At 35.4% G+C, this 14,399-nt stretch overlaps 1 protein-coding gene across 2 annotated transcripts in view; it reads right to left on the minus strand.

Moving 5' to 3' along the window:
• The window catches only part of MRPS35 (mitochondrial ribosomal protein S35), a 49,630-nt gene that overhangs the window by 9,009 nt on the left and 26,222 nt on the right, over positions 1-14,399 (minus strand). The window contains exon 7 of one of the 2 annotated variants that reach the window (XM_082419858.1): positions 13,525-13,594. The exons of the other annotated variant lie outside the window; for it this stretch is intronic. Coding sequence (XP_082275984.1) covers positions 13,525-13,594 — 70 coding nt within the window. The remainder of the gene's footprint in view (positions 1-13,524; positions 13,595-14,399) is intronic. 2 annotated transcript variants of the gene reach the window in all.

Here is a 14,399-nt window from a genome sequence, read left to right on the forward strand (position 1 = left end):
AGAAGGAGAAATCAAGGAAACACTCCCATTTACCACTGCAACAAAAAGAATAAAATACCTAGGAATAAACCTACCTAAGGAGGCAAAAGACCTGTATGCAGAAAACTGTAAGACACTGATAAAAGAAATCAAAGATGATACAAACAGATGGAAAGATATACTGTGTTCTTGGAATGGAAGAATCAACATTGTGAAAATGACTATACTATCCAAAGCAATCTACAGATTCAATGCAATCCCCATCAAATTACCAATGGCATTTTTCACAGAACTAGAACAAAAAATTTTACAGGTTGTATGGAGACACCAAAGACCCCGAATAGCCAAAACAATCTTGAGAAAGAAAAAAGGAGCTGGAGGAATCAGGCTCCCTGACTTCAGGCTATACTACAAAGCTACAGTAATCAAGACAGTATGGTGCTGGCACAAAAACAGAAATATAGATCAATGGAACAGGATAGAGAGCCCAGAGGTAAACCCAAACACATATGGTCACCTCATCTTTTACAAAGGAGGCAAGAATATACAGTGGAGAAAAGACAGCCTCTTCAATAAGTGGAGCTTGGAAAACTGGACAGCTACGTGTAAAATAATGAAATTAGCACACTCCCTAACACCATACACAAAAATAAACTCAAAATGGATTAAAGACCTAAATGTAAGGCCAGACACTACAAAACTCTTAGAGGAAACAGACAGAACACTCTTTGACATAAATCACAGCAAGATCCTTTTTGATCCACCTCCTAGAGAAATGGAAATAAAATCAAAAATAAACAAATGGGGCCTAATGAAACTTAAAAGCTTTTGCACAGCAAAGGAAACCATAAACAAGACAAAAAGACAACCCTCAGAATGGGAGAAAATATTTGCAAATGAAGCAACTGACAAAGGATTAATCTCCAAAATGTACAAGCAGCTCATGCAGCTCAATATGAAAAAAACAAACAACCCAATCCAAAAATGGGTGGAAGACCTAAACAGACATTTCTCCAAAGAAGACATACAGATTGCCAACAAACACATGAAAAGATGCTCAACATCACTAATCATTAGAGAAATGCAAATCAAAACCACAATGAGGTATCACCTCACACTGGTCAGAATGGTCATCATCAAAAAATCTACAAACATGGACTTCCCTGGTGGCACAGTGGTTAAGAATCTGCCTGCCGAGGCAGGGGACATGGGTTCAAGCCCTGGTCCGGGAAGATCCCACATGCCCCGGAGCAACGAAGCCCGTGTGCCACAACTCCAGAGCCTGCGAGCCACAACTGCTAAGCCCACGTGCCACAACTACTGAAGCCCGCGTGCCTAGATCCTATGCTCCATGACAAGAGAAGCCACTGCAATGAAGAGTAGCCCCCGCTCGCCGTAACTAGAGAAAGCCTGCACGCAGCAATGAAGACCCAACACAGCCAAAAAAAAAAAAAAAAAAAAAAAAAAAAAAATCTACAAACAATAAATGCTGGAGAGGGCGTGGAGAAAAGGGAACCCTTTTGCACTGTTGGTGGGAATGTAAATTGATACAGCCACTATGGAGAACAGTATGGAGGTTCCTTAAAAAACTAAAAATAGAACTACCATGTGACCCAGCAATCCCACTGCTGGGCATATACCCTGAGAAAACCATAATTCAAAAAGATACATGTACCACGATGTTCACTGCAGCACTATTTACAATAGCCAGGACATGGAAGCAATCTAAGTGTCCATCGACAGATGAATGGATAAAGAAGATGTGGCACATATATACAATGAAATATTACTCAGCCATAAAAAGGAACGAAACTGAGTTATTTGTAATGAGGTGGATGGACCTAGAGTCTGTCATACAGAGTGAAGTAAGTCAGAAAGAGAAAAACAAACACCATATGCTAACACATATATATGGAATCTAAAAAAACGGTACTGATGAACCTAGTGGCAGGGCAGAGATAAAGACACAGACGTAGAGAAAGGACTTGAGGACACAGTGGGGGAAGGGGAAGCTGGGACAAAGTAAGAGAGTAGCATTGACATATATACACTACCAAATGTAAAATGGATGGCTAGTGGGAAGCTGCTGCATAGCACAGGGAGATCAGCTTGATGCTCTGCGACGACCTAGAGGCGTGGGATAGGGAGGGTGGGAGAGAGATGAAAAAGGGAGGGGATATGGGGATATATGTAGACAAATAGCTGATTCACTTTGTTGTACAACAGAAACTAACACAACATTGTAAAGCAATTGTACTCCAATAGAGATACTAAAAATAAAAAAGAATAAATTAAAAAAAAAAATCTATGCATGTATGATACACAAATCCTTCCTTTTTCTTGCCCTTTTCATTCTAATTCCCATACCACACCCTCAGTGCTGACACTAGGTACATGTACAAAAACTGTCTTAAAAGAGATATACCAACCTTCTAATCAATGTCTTTATTAACAATACTCAAAGACTAGGGAAATTATTCACAATCAAGAGCTCAGCAACAGAGCCTTTAGAATAAAATATGTCTGGGTCTCACCTCTAGAGATTTTGATTCTGCAGGGAATCAAATTTCTAAGCATTTGTAGCTGAGAAAAGCTTCACAGGTGAGTCTGATGCAAGCCCCAGCTGAAAACCGGTTATGGAGACAGATAAATTTTCAGTTAATAGTTAAGTCTGAGAACTAGCAGCTAAAGTTCGGGTTTGATTTCATCTCTTTTATTTCCTAATATTTTATCATGGAAGTCAAAGTTGAATAAAACTAAGTAATATGATACCATGGAAAGCATATGAAACTGTGAAGCTGCAGTTCAGGTCTGAGTTCCTTAGGTTCACAGACTCTGTGGCCTTGTGCAAAATGCTTGATCTCTCTCTTAATTTCTCAGTGAAAATAATGAAGAGGTTGTAACAGGTAAATTTTTTGATTCCTGATCTTTAAAGTTATCACTAATTTAAAATGGGTGGCCATGCTGAATGCTTCTGTTGTTAAAAAAAAAGACACAGTATTTTAAAGCACTTTAAAAAAATGGAACAACTCCTCCTTCACCCCCACCCCCTTTTTGGTTTCCTTTTTGTATTCATCCAAGGTGATCATTTGAAACAGCACAGAGGTGAAAAAAGAGTCAGAGACAGAGACACAGTTGACTCTCCAAGCAACACCACAGATCCACTTTTAAAACAAAGACCGGATGTTCTATTTGTCTGGAATCAAGTGAAAAGTAACATGCAAACACTCTTTACTGGTACTGGTCTATCATGAATGCTCAGACTCTTCATGGTAGCTCAATTAATATGTTTAACTAGTTGTTTTTCTTTAATGAAGACTGTAATATTAGTTTATGCATAATTAGTTAATATGTAAGTTTATGCATAAGTACCTTTCACCTTAAAGAGATGTATCTTGCTAGGAGTAGCCAATATTATCCTACAGATTCCATCAACATATTAACATTGTCAAATATAAATTAGCATCATGAATTAAACTCATAGAAGCAAATGTCTGTAGAGAACTTCCAAAATGATATAGCATTAGAACACTTTTCCTTTAAATATTTGAAAAAACACATAATCAAATGAAAAACAAACCTGATCTACATATAGCCCAAATCATACATCCATGAAAATTAAGTATCTCAAACTGTTGCAAAGATATTTCTTAAAATTTGGGCATAATTATTGATTATTGATTATTAATAATTTTATTAATAGATCATTAAAAAGCTATACCAGTAAGCTAATTATTGCTAACATCTAACAAGTATGCTACATTTTATATTACTGGAAAGGGAGTTTATTTGTTACTCTGTCACTTTACTTTTTAAGTTGAAAACCTACTTCAAAAGTCTATTTTTGGATCTCCAAAAGAACAGACAATGTTTCAACAGCTGTTATTAAACACTTAGTTTAATATTATTAAATGTTATTAAACATGTAGTTACCTAGCACTGACCCAGATATTCTGAAGAACAAAATACAGTAAGATCAGATGCATGTTAATGAGAGTCTTACCAGATTAGTTAAAAGGACAAAACATACAGGGAAAACAACCCGTGGAACATGGACTAAGGCAACTTTTGTAGTAAAGAAAATAAGATAGTATAATTTGCTATCTAGGCAAAGTAGGAGTCAAAGAATAAAAGGCTCAAATATATCTGATAAAGGATTAATATCCAAAATATATAAAGAACTCATACAACCCAATAGCAAAAAAAAAAAAAAGAAAGAAAAGAAACAACCTGATTAAAAATGGGCAGAGGATCTGAATAGACATTTTTCCAAGAAAGACATACAGATGGCCAAAAGGCACCTGAAAAGGTGCTTAACATCACTAATCATCAGGCAAATGCAAATCAAAACCACAATGATACCACCTCACACCTATTAGAATGGCTATTACCAAAAAGACAAGAAATAACAAGTGTTGGTGAGGATGTGGAAAGAGAACCTTTGTGCACTGTTGGTGGGAATGTAAAGTGGTGCAGCCACTATGGAAAACAGTACGGAGGTTCCTCAAAAAACTAAAAATAGAGTTACCATATGATCTAGCAATTCCACTTCTGGGTATTTATCTGAAGGAAATGAAAACTCCAACTCAAAAAGATATCTACACCCCCATGTTCACAGAAGCATTATTTATAATAGCCAAGACATGGAAACAACCTAAGTGTCCATGAATGGATGAATGGATAAAGAGTAAGTGGTGCATATATATGCAATGGAATATCATCCAGCCATAAAAAAAGAAGGAAATTCTGCCATTTGCGACAACAGGGAGGAACCCTGAGGGCATTATGCTAAGTGAAGTAAGTCAGACAGAGAAAGACAAACACTGTTATGATCTCACTTATGTGTGGAATCTAAAAGAACAAAAAAGAAACAAAAAATCCCTGAACTCACAGAAGCAGAGAGCAACTGGTGGTTGCCAGAGGCTGGGGGTGGGAGGTGGGCAAAACGGGTGAAGGTGATCAAAAGGCACAAACTTCCAGTTATAAAATAAGTAAGTCACGGGGATGTAATGTACAGCCTGGTGACTACAGTCAAGAATGCTGTATTGTATACCTAAAAGTTGCTAAGAGAGTAAATCTTAAAAGTTGTCATCACAGGAAAAAATTTTTTATTAACTTTGTGTGGTAATGGATGTTAAGCTGACATATTGTGGTGATCATTTTGTGTTTTATACACACACACACACACACACACACACACACATACACACAAAATCATTATGTTGTATACCTGAAAATAAGATATTACATGTCAATAATATCTCAGTTAAAAAAAAGAGGTTCGAGTGGGCATCAAAGGCTTGAAGGATATATAAGAAATAAATAAGTAGAGAAAAATAAAAAATTAAATAGTAAATTATATAACCTTTATAACATTTTTTATAATATTTATTACTAAACCAACTTGCTTCTACTAGTGTTCCTCAATAGAAGAGACAGTGTTTTCTCCTTAGGTATTAATCTCCATATCCAACACCACCAAGCAAATAAGAGGCAACCAGTAAACATTTGCTCATCAATCAATAAACAGTTCATTTTAATGAAAGCACGCGTAATATTTGCCATGAGAATGGTTTACTCTTTCATAAACACTGAAACACTGAAAGAGGTGCCTTTTCACACATCTAGTAAAATGCTACTACATCATTTCAATATTGCCCTCTGGATACAAATCTACATTCTGTATGTAAATAAGCTCTACAACCTGTTCACAGCCTGGCTCTGAATTATTTTTCAGTCTCATCTCCTACCTCTGCCCTGTTGGTCGTGTACCCTGGCCACACCAAACTTCTGCCTGCTCTCTAAACCCACCAGGCCTAGAGTCCTTCACCTACTGCACACTCCTACTCATCTTCCAAAACCAGTTACCACTTCCACGATGCTTCAAGGGAGAATTAATCCTTGTATGCGCCTCTCACAGCACTATGTTCCAACCTCCCTTACCTAGTGAAACAGACTATATTATAACCAGCAAATCCCTCTAGGAATAAAGGTGCCTAAAACAGAGGCTCATTCATTTTGATAATCCCACCGATACCTATCACTGTACCTTGTAAATAACAAAATCATTGATGAATGCTAAGAAGAGACGATAAATGTCATTCAAGCATTCTCTGATATAACCTGGTAATCTATGTGTATGTGAGCATACACAAAAGATCACTATGAACTCATAAACCACTAGACTAAATGGCAATTATGGCTCTGCAAAAGGAGTCATCATTTTTATCAGAAATACTTGCAATAAGGTCCCCTTTAAAAATAAACTCTGAATATAAAATTATCCCTTTTATCCATTTTGTTACATGACTTTTCAGAACCACTTTAATACAAACCTAGATATATTTCTGACTGGCAACAAGACTATCATGAAGTCCAAATAAGACAGCCAAAAATTCAAATTTTAAAAAGCAACCATTAGTAATTAAATATCAGAATCACCCAAGAACCCTTTGAATCTGATTTCAGATCTCTACATTTTCTAAAGCAAGTGTTTATTTTCTTTCCCCCACCACTGTCTGTGTTTTTGGTTTTTTTTTTAGTTATTTCTGAGATACACATTTTAAAGTAATAACTAGGATTATGACTAATAACATTATACCAGAACATATAAGATTTTTAGAAATTTCATGTAATGTCTGAAACATTTATATTAACATATTTCCATACAAATAACCCAATGAAAGTTTAGTATTAGTTGTTTTGTTTGTTTTTTTTTTTATACTGCAGGTTCTTAGTAGTCATCAATTTTATACACATCAGTGTATACATGTCAATCCCAATCGCCCAATTCAGCACACCACCATCCCCACCCCACCGCAGTTTTCCCCCCTTGGTGTCCATATGTCTGTTCTCTACATCTGTGTCTCAACTTCTGCCCTGCAAACCAGCTCATCTGTACCATTTTTCTAGGTTCCACATACATGCGTTAATATACGATATTTGTTTTTCTCTTTCTGACTTACTTCACTCTGTATGACAGTCTCTAGATCCATCCACATCTCAACAAATGACTCAATTTCGTTCCTTTTTATGGCTGAGTAATATTCCATTGTATATATGTACCACCTCTTCTTTATCCATTCGTCTGTTGATGGGCATTTAGGTTGCTTCCATGACCTGGCTATTGTAAATAGTGCTGCAATGAACATTCGGGTGCATGTGTCTTTTTGAATTACGGTTTTCTCTGGGTATATGCCCAGTAGTGGGATTGCTGGGTCATATGGTAATTCTATTTTTAGTTTTTTAAGGAACCTACATATTGTTTTCCATAGTGGCTGTATCAATTTACATTCCCACCAACAGTGCAAGAGGGTTCCCTTTTCTCCACACCCTCTCCAGCATTTGTTGTTTGTAGATTTTCTGATGATGCCCATTCTAACTGGTGTGAGGTGATACCTCGTTGTAGTTTTGATTTGCATTTCTCTAATAATTAGTGATGTTGAGCATCTTTTCATGTGCTTCGTGGCCGTCTGTATGTCTTCTTTGGAGAAATGTCTATTTAGGTATTCTGCCCATTTTTGGATTGGGGTGTTTGTTTCTTTAATATTGAGCTGAATGAGCTGTTTATATATTTTGGAGATTAATCCTTTGTCCATTGATTCGTTTGCAAACATTTTCTCCCATTCTGAGGGTTGTCTTTTCATCTTGTTTATGGCTTCTTTTGCTGTGCAAAAGATTTGAAGTTTCATTAGGTCCCATTTGTTTATTTTTGTTTTTATTTCCATTACTCTAGGAGGTGGATCAAAAAAGATCTTGCTGTGATTTATGTCAAAGAGTGTTCTTCCTATGATTTCCTCTAAGAGTTTTATAGTGTCCGGTCTTACATTTAGGTCTCTAATCCATTTTGAGTTTATTTTTGTGTATGGTGTTAGGGAGTATTCTAATTTCATTCTTTTACATGTAGCTGTCCAGTTTTCCCAGCACCACTTATTGAAGAGACTGTCTTTTCTCCATTGTATATCTTTGCCTCCTTTATCATAGATTAGTTGACCATAGGTGCGTGGGTTTATCTCTGGGCTTTCTACCTTGTTCCATTGATCTATGTTTCTGTTTTTGTGCCAGTACCATATTGTCTTGATTACTGTAGCTTTGTAGTATAGTCTGAAGTCAGGGAGTCTGATTCCTCCAGTTCCGTTTTTTTCCCTCAAGACTGCTTTGGCTATGCGGGGTCTTTTGTGTCTCCATACAAATTTTAAGATGATTTGTTCTAGCTCCGTAAAAAATGCCATTGGTAATTTGATAGGGATTGCATTGAATCTGTAGATTGCTTTGGGTAGTATAGTCATTTTCACAATGTTGATTCTTCCAATCCAAGAACATGGTATATCTCTCCATCTGTTGGTATCATCTTTAATTTCTTTCATCAGTGTCTTATAGTTTTCTGCATATAGGTCTTTTGTCTCCCTAGGTAGGTTTATTCCTAGGTATTTTATTCTTTTTGTTGCAATGGTAAATGGGAGTGTTTCCATAATTTCTCTTTCAGATTTTTCATCATTAGTGTATAGGAATGCAAGAGATTTCTGTGCATTAATTTTGTATCCTGCAACTTTACCATATTCATTAATTAGCTCTAGCAGTTTTCTGGTGGCAGTTTTAGGATTCTCTATGTATAGTATCATGTCATCTGCAAATAGTGACAGTTTTACTTCTTCTTTTCCAATTTGTATTCCTTTCATTTCTTTTTCTTCTCTGATTGCCATGGCTAGGACTTCCAAAACTATGTTGAATAATAGTGGTGAGAGTGGACATCCTTGTCTCGTTCCTGATCTTAGAGGAAATGCTTTTAGTTTTTCACCATTGAGAATGATGTTTGCTGTGGGTTTGTCATGTATGGCCTTTATTATGTTGAGGTAGGTTCCCTCTATGCCCACTTTCAGGAGGGTTTTTATCATAAATGGGTGTTGAATTTTGTCAAAAGCTTTTTCTGCATCTATTGAGATGATCATATGGTTTTTATTCTTCAATTTGTTAATATGGTGTATCACATTGATTGATTTGCGTATATTGAAGAATCCTTGCATCCCTGGGATAAATCCCACTTGATCGTGGGGTATGATCCTTTTAATGTGTTGTTGGATTCTGTTTGCTAGTATTTTGTTGAGGATTTTTGCATCTATATTCATCAGTGATATTGGTCTGTAATTTTCTTTTTTTGTAGTGTCTTTGTCTGGTTTTGGTATCAGGGTGATGGTGGCCTCATAGAATGAGTTTGGGAGTGTTCCTTCCTCTGCAATTTTCTGGAAGAGTTTGAGAAGGATAGGTGTTAGCTCTTCTCTAAATGTTTGATAGAATTCACCTGTGAAGCCATCTGGTCCTGTACTTTTGTTTGTTGGAAGATTTTTAATCACAGTTTCAATTTCATTACTTGTGATTGGTCTGTTCATATTTTCTGTTTCTTCCTGGTTCAGTCTTGGAAGGTTATACCTTTCTAAGAATTTGTCCATTTCTTCCAGGTTGTCCATTTTATTGGCATAAAGTTGTTTGTAGTAGTCTCTTAGGATGCTTTGTATTTCTGTGGTGTCTGTTGTAACTTCTCCTTTTTCATTTCTGATTTTATTGATTTGAGTCCTCTCCCTCTTTTTCTTGATGAGTCTGCCTAATGGCTTATCAATTTTGTTTATCTTCTCAAAGAACCAGCTTTTAGTTTTATTGATCTTTGCTATTGTTTTCTTTGTTTCTGTTTCATTTATTTCTGCTCTCATCTTTATGATTTCTTTCCTTCTGCTAACTTTGGGTTTTGTTTGTTCTTCTTTCTCTAGTTTCTTTAGGTGTAAGGTTAGATTGTTTACTTGAGATTTTTCTTGTTTCTTTAGGTAGGCTTGTATACCTATAAACTTCCCTCTTAGAACTGCTTTTGCTGCATCCCATAGGTTTTGGGTCATCGTGTTTTCATTGTCATTTGTCTCTAGGTATTTTTTGATTTCCTCTTTGATTTCTTCAGTGATCTCTTGGTTATTTAGTAACGTATTGTTTAGCCTCCATGTGTTTGTGTTTTTTACGATTTTTTCCCTGTAATTCATTTCTAATCTCATAGCGTTGTGGTCAGAAAAGATGCTTGATATGATTTCAATTTTCTTAAATTTACTGAGGCTTGATTTGTGACCCAGATGTGATCTATCCTGGAGAATGTTCCGTGCGCACTTGAGAAGAACGTGTAATCTGCTGGTTTTGGATGGAATGTCCTATAAATATCAATTAAATCTATCTGGTCTATTGTGTCATTTAAAGCTTCTGTTTCCTTATTTATTTTCATTTTGGATGATCTGTCCCTGTCTGTGATTTAGTCTATCTTTTGTGCAAGTCACTTTGTAAAATGCTTCATTCAATCATCTCTTAACCAAATCACTTGTGGAAGGTTTAAAGAACAACATGCAACAAAGTTAACATTTATTTTCAGTTGTGTCAGAATGTGAGTGAGATACATGTTGTAAAAATTCAAATACAACAGGGCACAGAGCTGACTTGATCTGTATAAAGTCTTTGTCAAGTTAAATGTGAGCTATACACAGAAATTGGAAATAAATGAATTTGAAATTCTAAGATAAATCTTTGTTTTAGTAGTTAACAACGTTAATAGCCACCATTTAATGAGCACCCACTATTCACCAGACATTTCACATAAGTTCTCCCTGATCTATCCAAAAGCCCTTAGAAGAAATCTGAGCCTGACATTAAATGGATGGCCAAGGTTACACAGGTAACAAGTAGTGGGATTCAAATCCAAATCTGAATGGTTCCAAAGATTAAAACCTAATTCACTTCTATGCTAACATTGTGTAATACTGAAATATTAAACCAAATTTCTACACGTCTCTTTGCTTCTTTGAACAGCTGAAGGATAAATGGTTTAATGTATATCTGTTTCTCATTCCCTTCTTAGCACTGCAATAATCATTCTTTGAAGCATTACTAAGACTCTATGCCTGAAGTCTATGCTTTGTGAAGTCTATGCCTTTTGAATACGAAAATTAATAAAGGAAACCTCAATTAAAGTTAGAGTTGGGAATGGCCTGTAGAGGGAGCTCTCATGCATTCTCACACTCCATTATTTGCATGCACTGACCTTCACTTACATGCCCCACTGGAAGAAGCACACCCTGCACTCTCAAACAGAAAGTGCAACTAATTTACAATCCCAAAGGAAGAATTTCTCCTTGCTCAGCAACAGCCCAGGCAATGAGAAACATCTCTGCTCTGGAAATGAAATCATCACCACCCTAAACTCCTACTTTCCTCCCTTGAACTTTCGTTTAGAACAGCCCCTCCCAACTCCCTCCTTTTCCCTATAAACGCAGGCTCCCTTTTCTTTGTTCTCTGGACTTACCTACAGTGCACCATAAATTGCATGTCCCAAATAGCAATTCTTTGCTGTTCCCGAATAAACCCATTTTATTGTTTTAGAAGTCAACAACTTCTACTTTGATAATTCTATATAGTTAAACTGTTTTGAATAGCACACAACAGTAACTTTCTTATACTTAAGTCTAAACGCATACCTTTTCAGAGAAGTTTCAGTATTATGTTACATAAAACTACCAACTACTTTCTCTCAATGCTACTTAGAGGTAACCTCCACAGAGCTTAGCTTTTAGGTATTAAACGCTCTGAAACTAGCCTTAAAAATAAAGGAATGAATTAAAAGGGGCTCTTTAAATATTTGATTAAATACCAGGTGGTAACATCAATTTCAAGTATGAATTCCATGCTGGTGAAGGAAAAAAGAGTTTCAATTCAATAAAAATTCTGTTTCACCAGCTCTGCAAAATTTCACAGCTCATCTGCATTCTCTTAAAGCTTCTTCACTGATGGTACTTGTTTAGAAAGGATCAAGAGCCAAGTTTAATATAGGAATTATTTAATTACGTTTAGGACAGTTGTATGTGGCTACTTACTCTGGCATCAAAGTAATTAGCATTAAGATCAAAAGCTTCTTGCATGAATCCAGAATACAAACTTGTTTGAATTTTATGTCATGGAACCACAGAAAGAATCCAGTAAGTCAACTTTCACTGAATTTATTTATGCCTGTCATTTCCTTTGGGGCAAATTCATTTTACAGGCTGCTGGCAAAATAAGAGACTCAAAACTGGTTGGCTTTTATTGTTTGGTATTAACTCTTTAAGCAGCAGCCATAGAGCTGAAGCTAATTCAGCCATGTTGCTGGTTCAAAAGGGAACTTAATGACCTCAAGCCAAAGGCATTTATAAAATCAGTTGACAGGAAAGAGATTAACTGCTATTATGATGTTGCTCCTAAAGCTAGGAACTAGAAAATCGGGATGAATTATGATAATTAGAATACCTCAAAAGCAGAGAAGAGCTACCAGCTACTTTCTGTTCTTTACTAACCTCGCAACAAAGTTTTATTTTTTTAAAAATTTTCCACTCATCCCCTTGTGCTACAACTGTTTTATTATTAACATCAATGAAATCTGTAAGACCAGCTGTACGTGTTCACAGAATTTCTTAGGGATGAAAGGAGATTCCAAAGATCATCTAATGCAACTAACTAACATCCAAAGAGTACGTTCCTTTTGTCATATCCCCACTAAGTAGCCAATGGATGGAACATCTACCTATTAAAGCAGCCCACTCCATCTTTAGGTGAATCTTGTAGAGAGATTTTATTCAGTAAATAAATCTGTCTCACTATTGCTTCTACTTTGTTGTACCCTTAAAAGTCATGAAAAACAAATCTAACTCTTCTTTCATATGAAGTCCTTTGAGCATCTAAAGAGAGTGACTCTTTCTCCAGCTACCCCCATTCCTTCAAATGTTCCCAACATGAAATGCTATTAAATCCCATGTCTATGTCGAGCAAGCTTCAAAAATTTTAATTTGTGTGCATATCTAAAATTATTTTAATTTTTTAAAATATTATATAAAACTGTGAGTTACCAAAACATATTAGTTTTCAACTTTAAATGAGTTGATGCTCATTCACAGCAAAATCTTCCTCATAAATGTGTATACTTATACTAAAACTCAATAAATTCAGTCAGACACAAGCCTATTTTTATACTATTTAAATAATTAATTGCCCTTAATTGTCTCTAATGTATACCAGTGAAATGTTCACATGAAAGGCTATTTGTTAACTAAGATTTTAATAAACATTTAAAATAACTTTCTACAAAGTTTGGGAGCTTTGTTCTATAGTTTATTTGAATAACAGGATGAATTATATAGTTCAAGTAATATAGATGATCTCCCTTCCATAACATTGACAACTTTCACCTAAAGTCATACAAACAAACAAAAAGTAAAAAATTCTGAATTTTTTAGCCTAAGTCAGAAACTCTGAATTTTAAAGGCATTTTAGTCATCTGATTTCTGAAGGTCCTCAGATGGACTGAATTATCTATTTCAAGATCCTCACTTTCAATGTCAGTAGGAGTTATCTATAACATTTCACATGTCCTTAGCTTAAATAGTGGTTCATTAAACACTCATCTGAGTGCTGGCTACACAGACTGTTTCGAAAGGTTAACATCATCCAAATTACAATGACAAAGTTATTAAACATTCATACACAATCACTTACCCAAGACTCATGGTATAAAACTGTTAGTAGATACAGTGCATAATCATAATTCTGTCTCTTTAAGGGGCACCTTTAAAAGACAGAGAGGGAGGAAGTCAAAATTCTAAAAATTCAGTACATGGAAAAATTTGCAAAGTATACAAATACTAAATACAAAGGATAACTTATATTCAGGAATTCCCTATGTGACTTAGGAAAATTCTGTTCTTGGAATAAAAATGATCTATGTAGTTTATGACTTAAGGATATTGAACACTGATGTTATTTTTACTTTTATTTAGAGGATATCTTTGCTTTCATCACTAACAAAGTTATTTATATCTGATAATAGCTTTACACTATTTTTAATATGAATGTGTCCAATCCAAGTGTCCTTCACGATCTCAGGGCTAAGAGTCTGCGATGGTGTGAACATACCTGCTGAGTTCATTTAAAGAATACAGAGAGACTGATGCTAATCTAAATGTTCACCCTGATTTCCCCAGAGCTGATTCTTTTAAAAATGAGCTACACTACACAATGCTATATTTTTTTTGCTATTATATTTAAAATGAAACTAATGACCTAATATTAGATTAAATTTCTACATAAATAAGAGCTGGCATTAACTTTTAGGCTAATAAAATAATACAGAAAAGGAAATAATTACTTCTAATTTCTTTAAATATAAAATTATCATATGATAATTGACTTTAACTGGACTCTGTTTATTCTGTACTTAGGTTTAATAGTCCTCTATTCTACAAAGTTGTTACCATAAAATATACGCACGCACACACACACACACACACACACACACACACAGACACTTACAAACTTAGCAAAAAAAAAGATCAGAAACTTACAGAATTTCTAACAATAACATTTTAAAAGTA

Source organism: Balaenoptera physalus (assembly GCF_965194825.1).
Source record: "Balaenoptera physalus genome assembly, chromosome: 13".
NCBI lineage: Eukaryota > Metazoa > Chordata > Mammalia > Artiodactyla > Balaenopteridae > Balaenoptera > Balaenoptera physalus.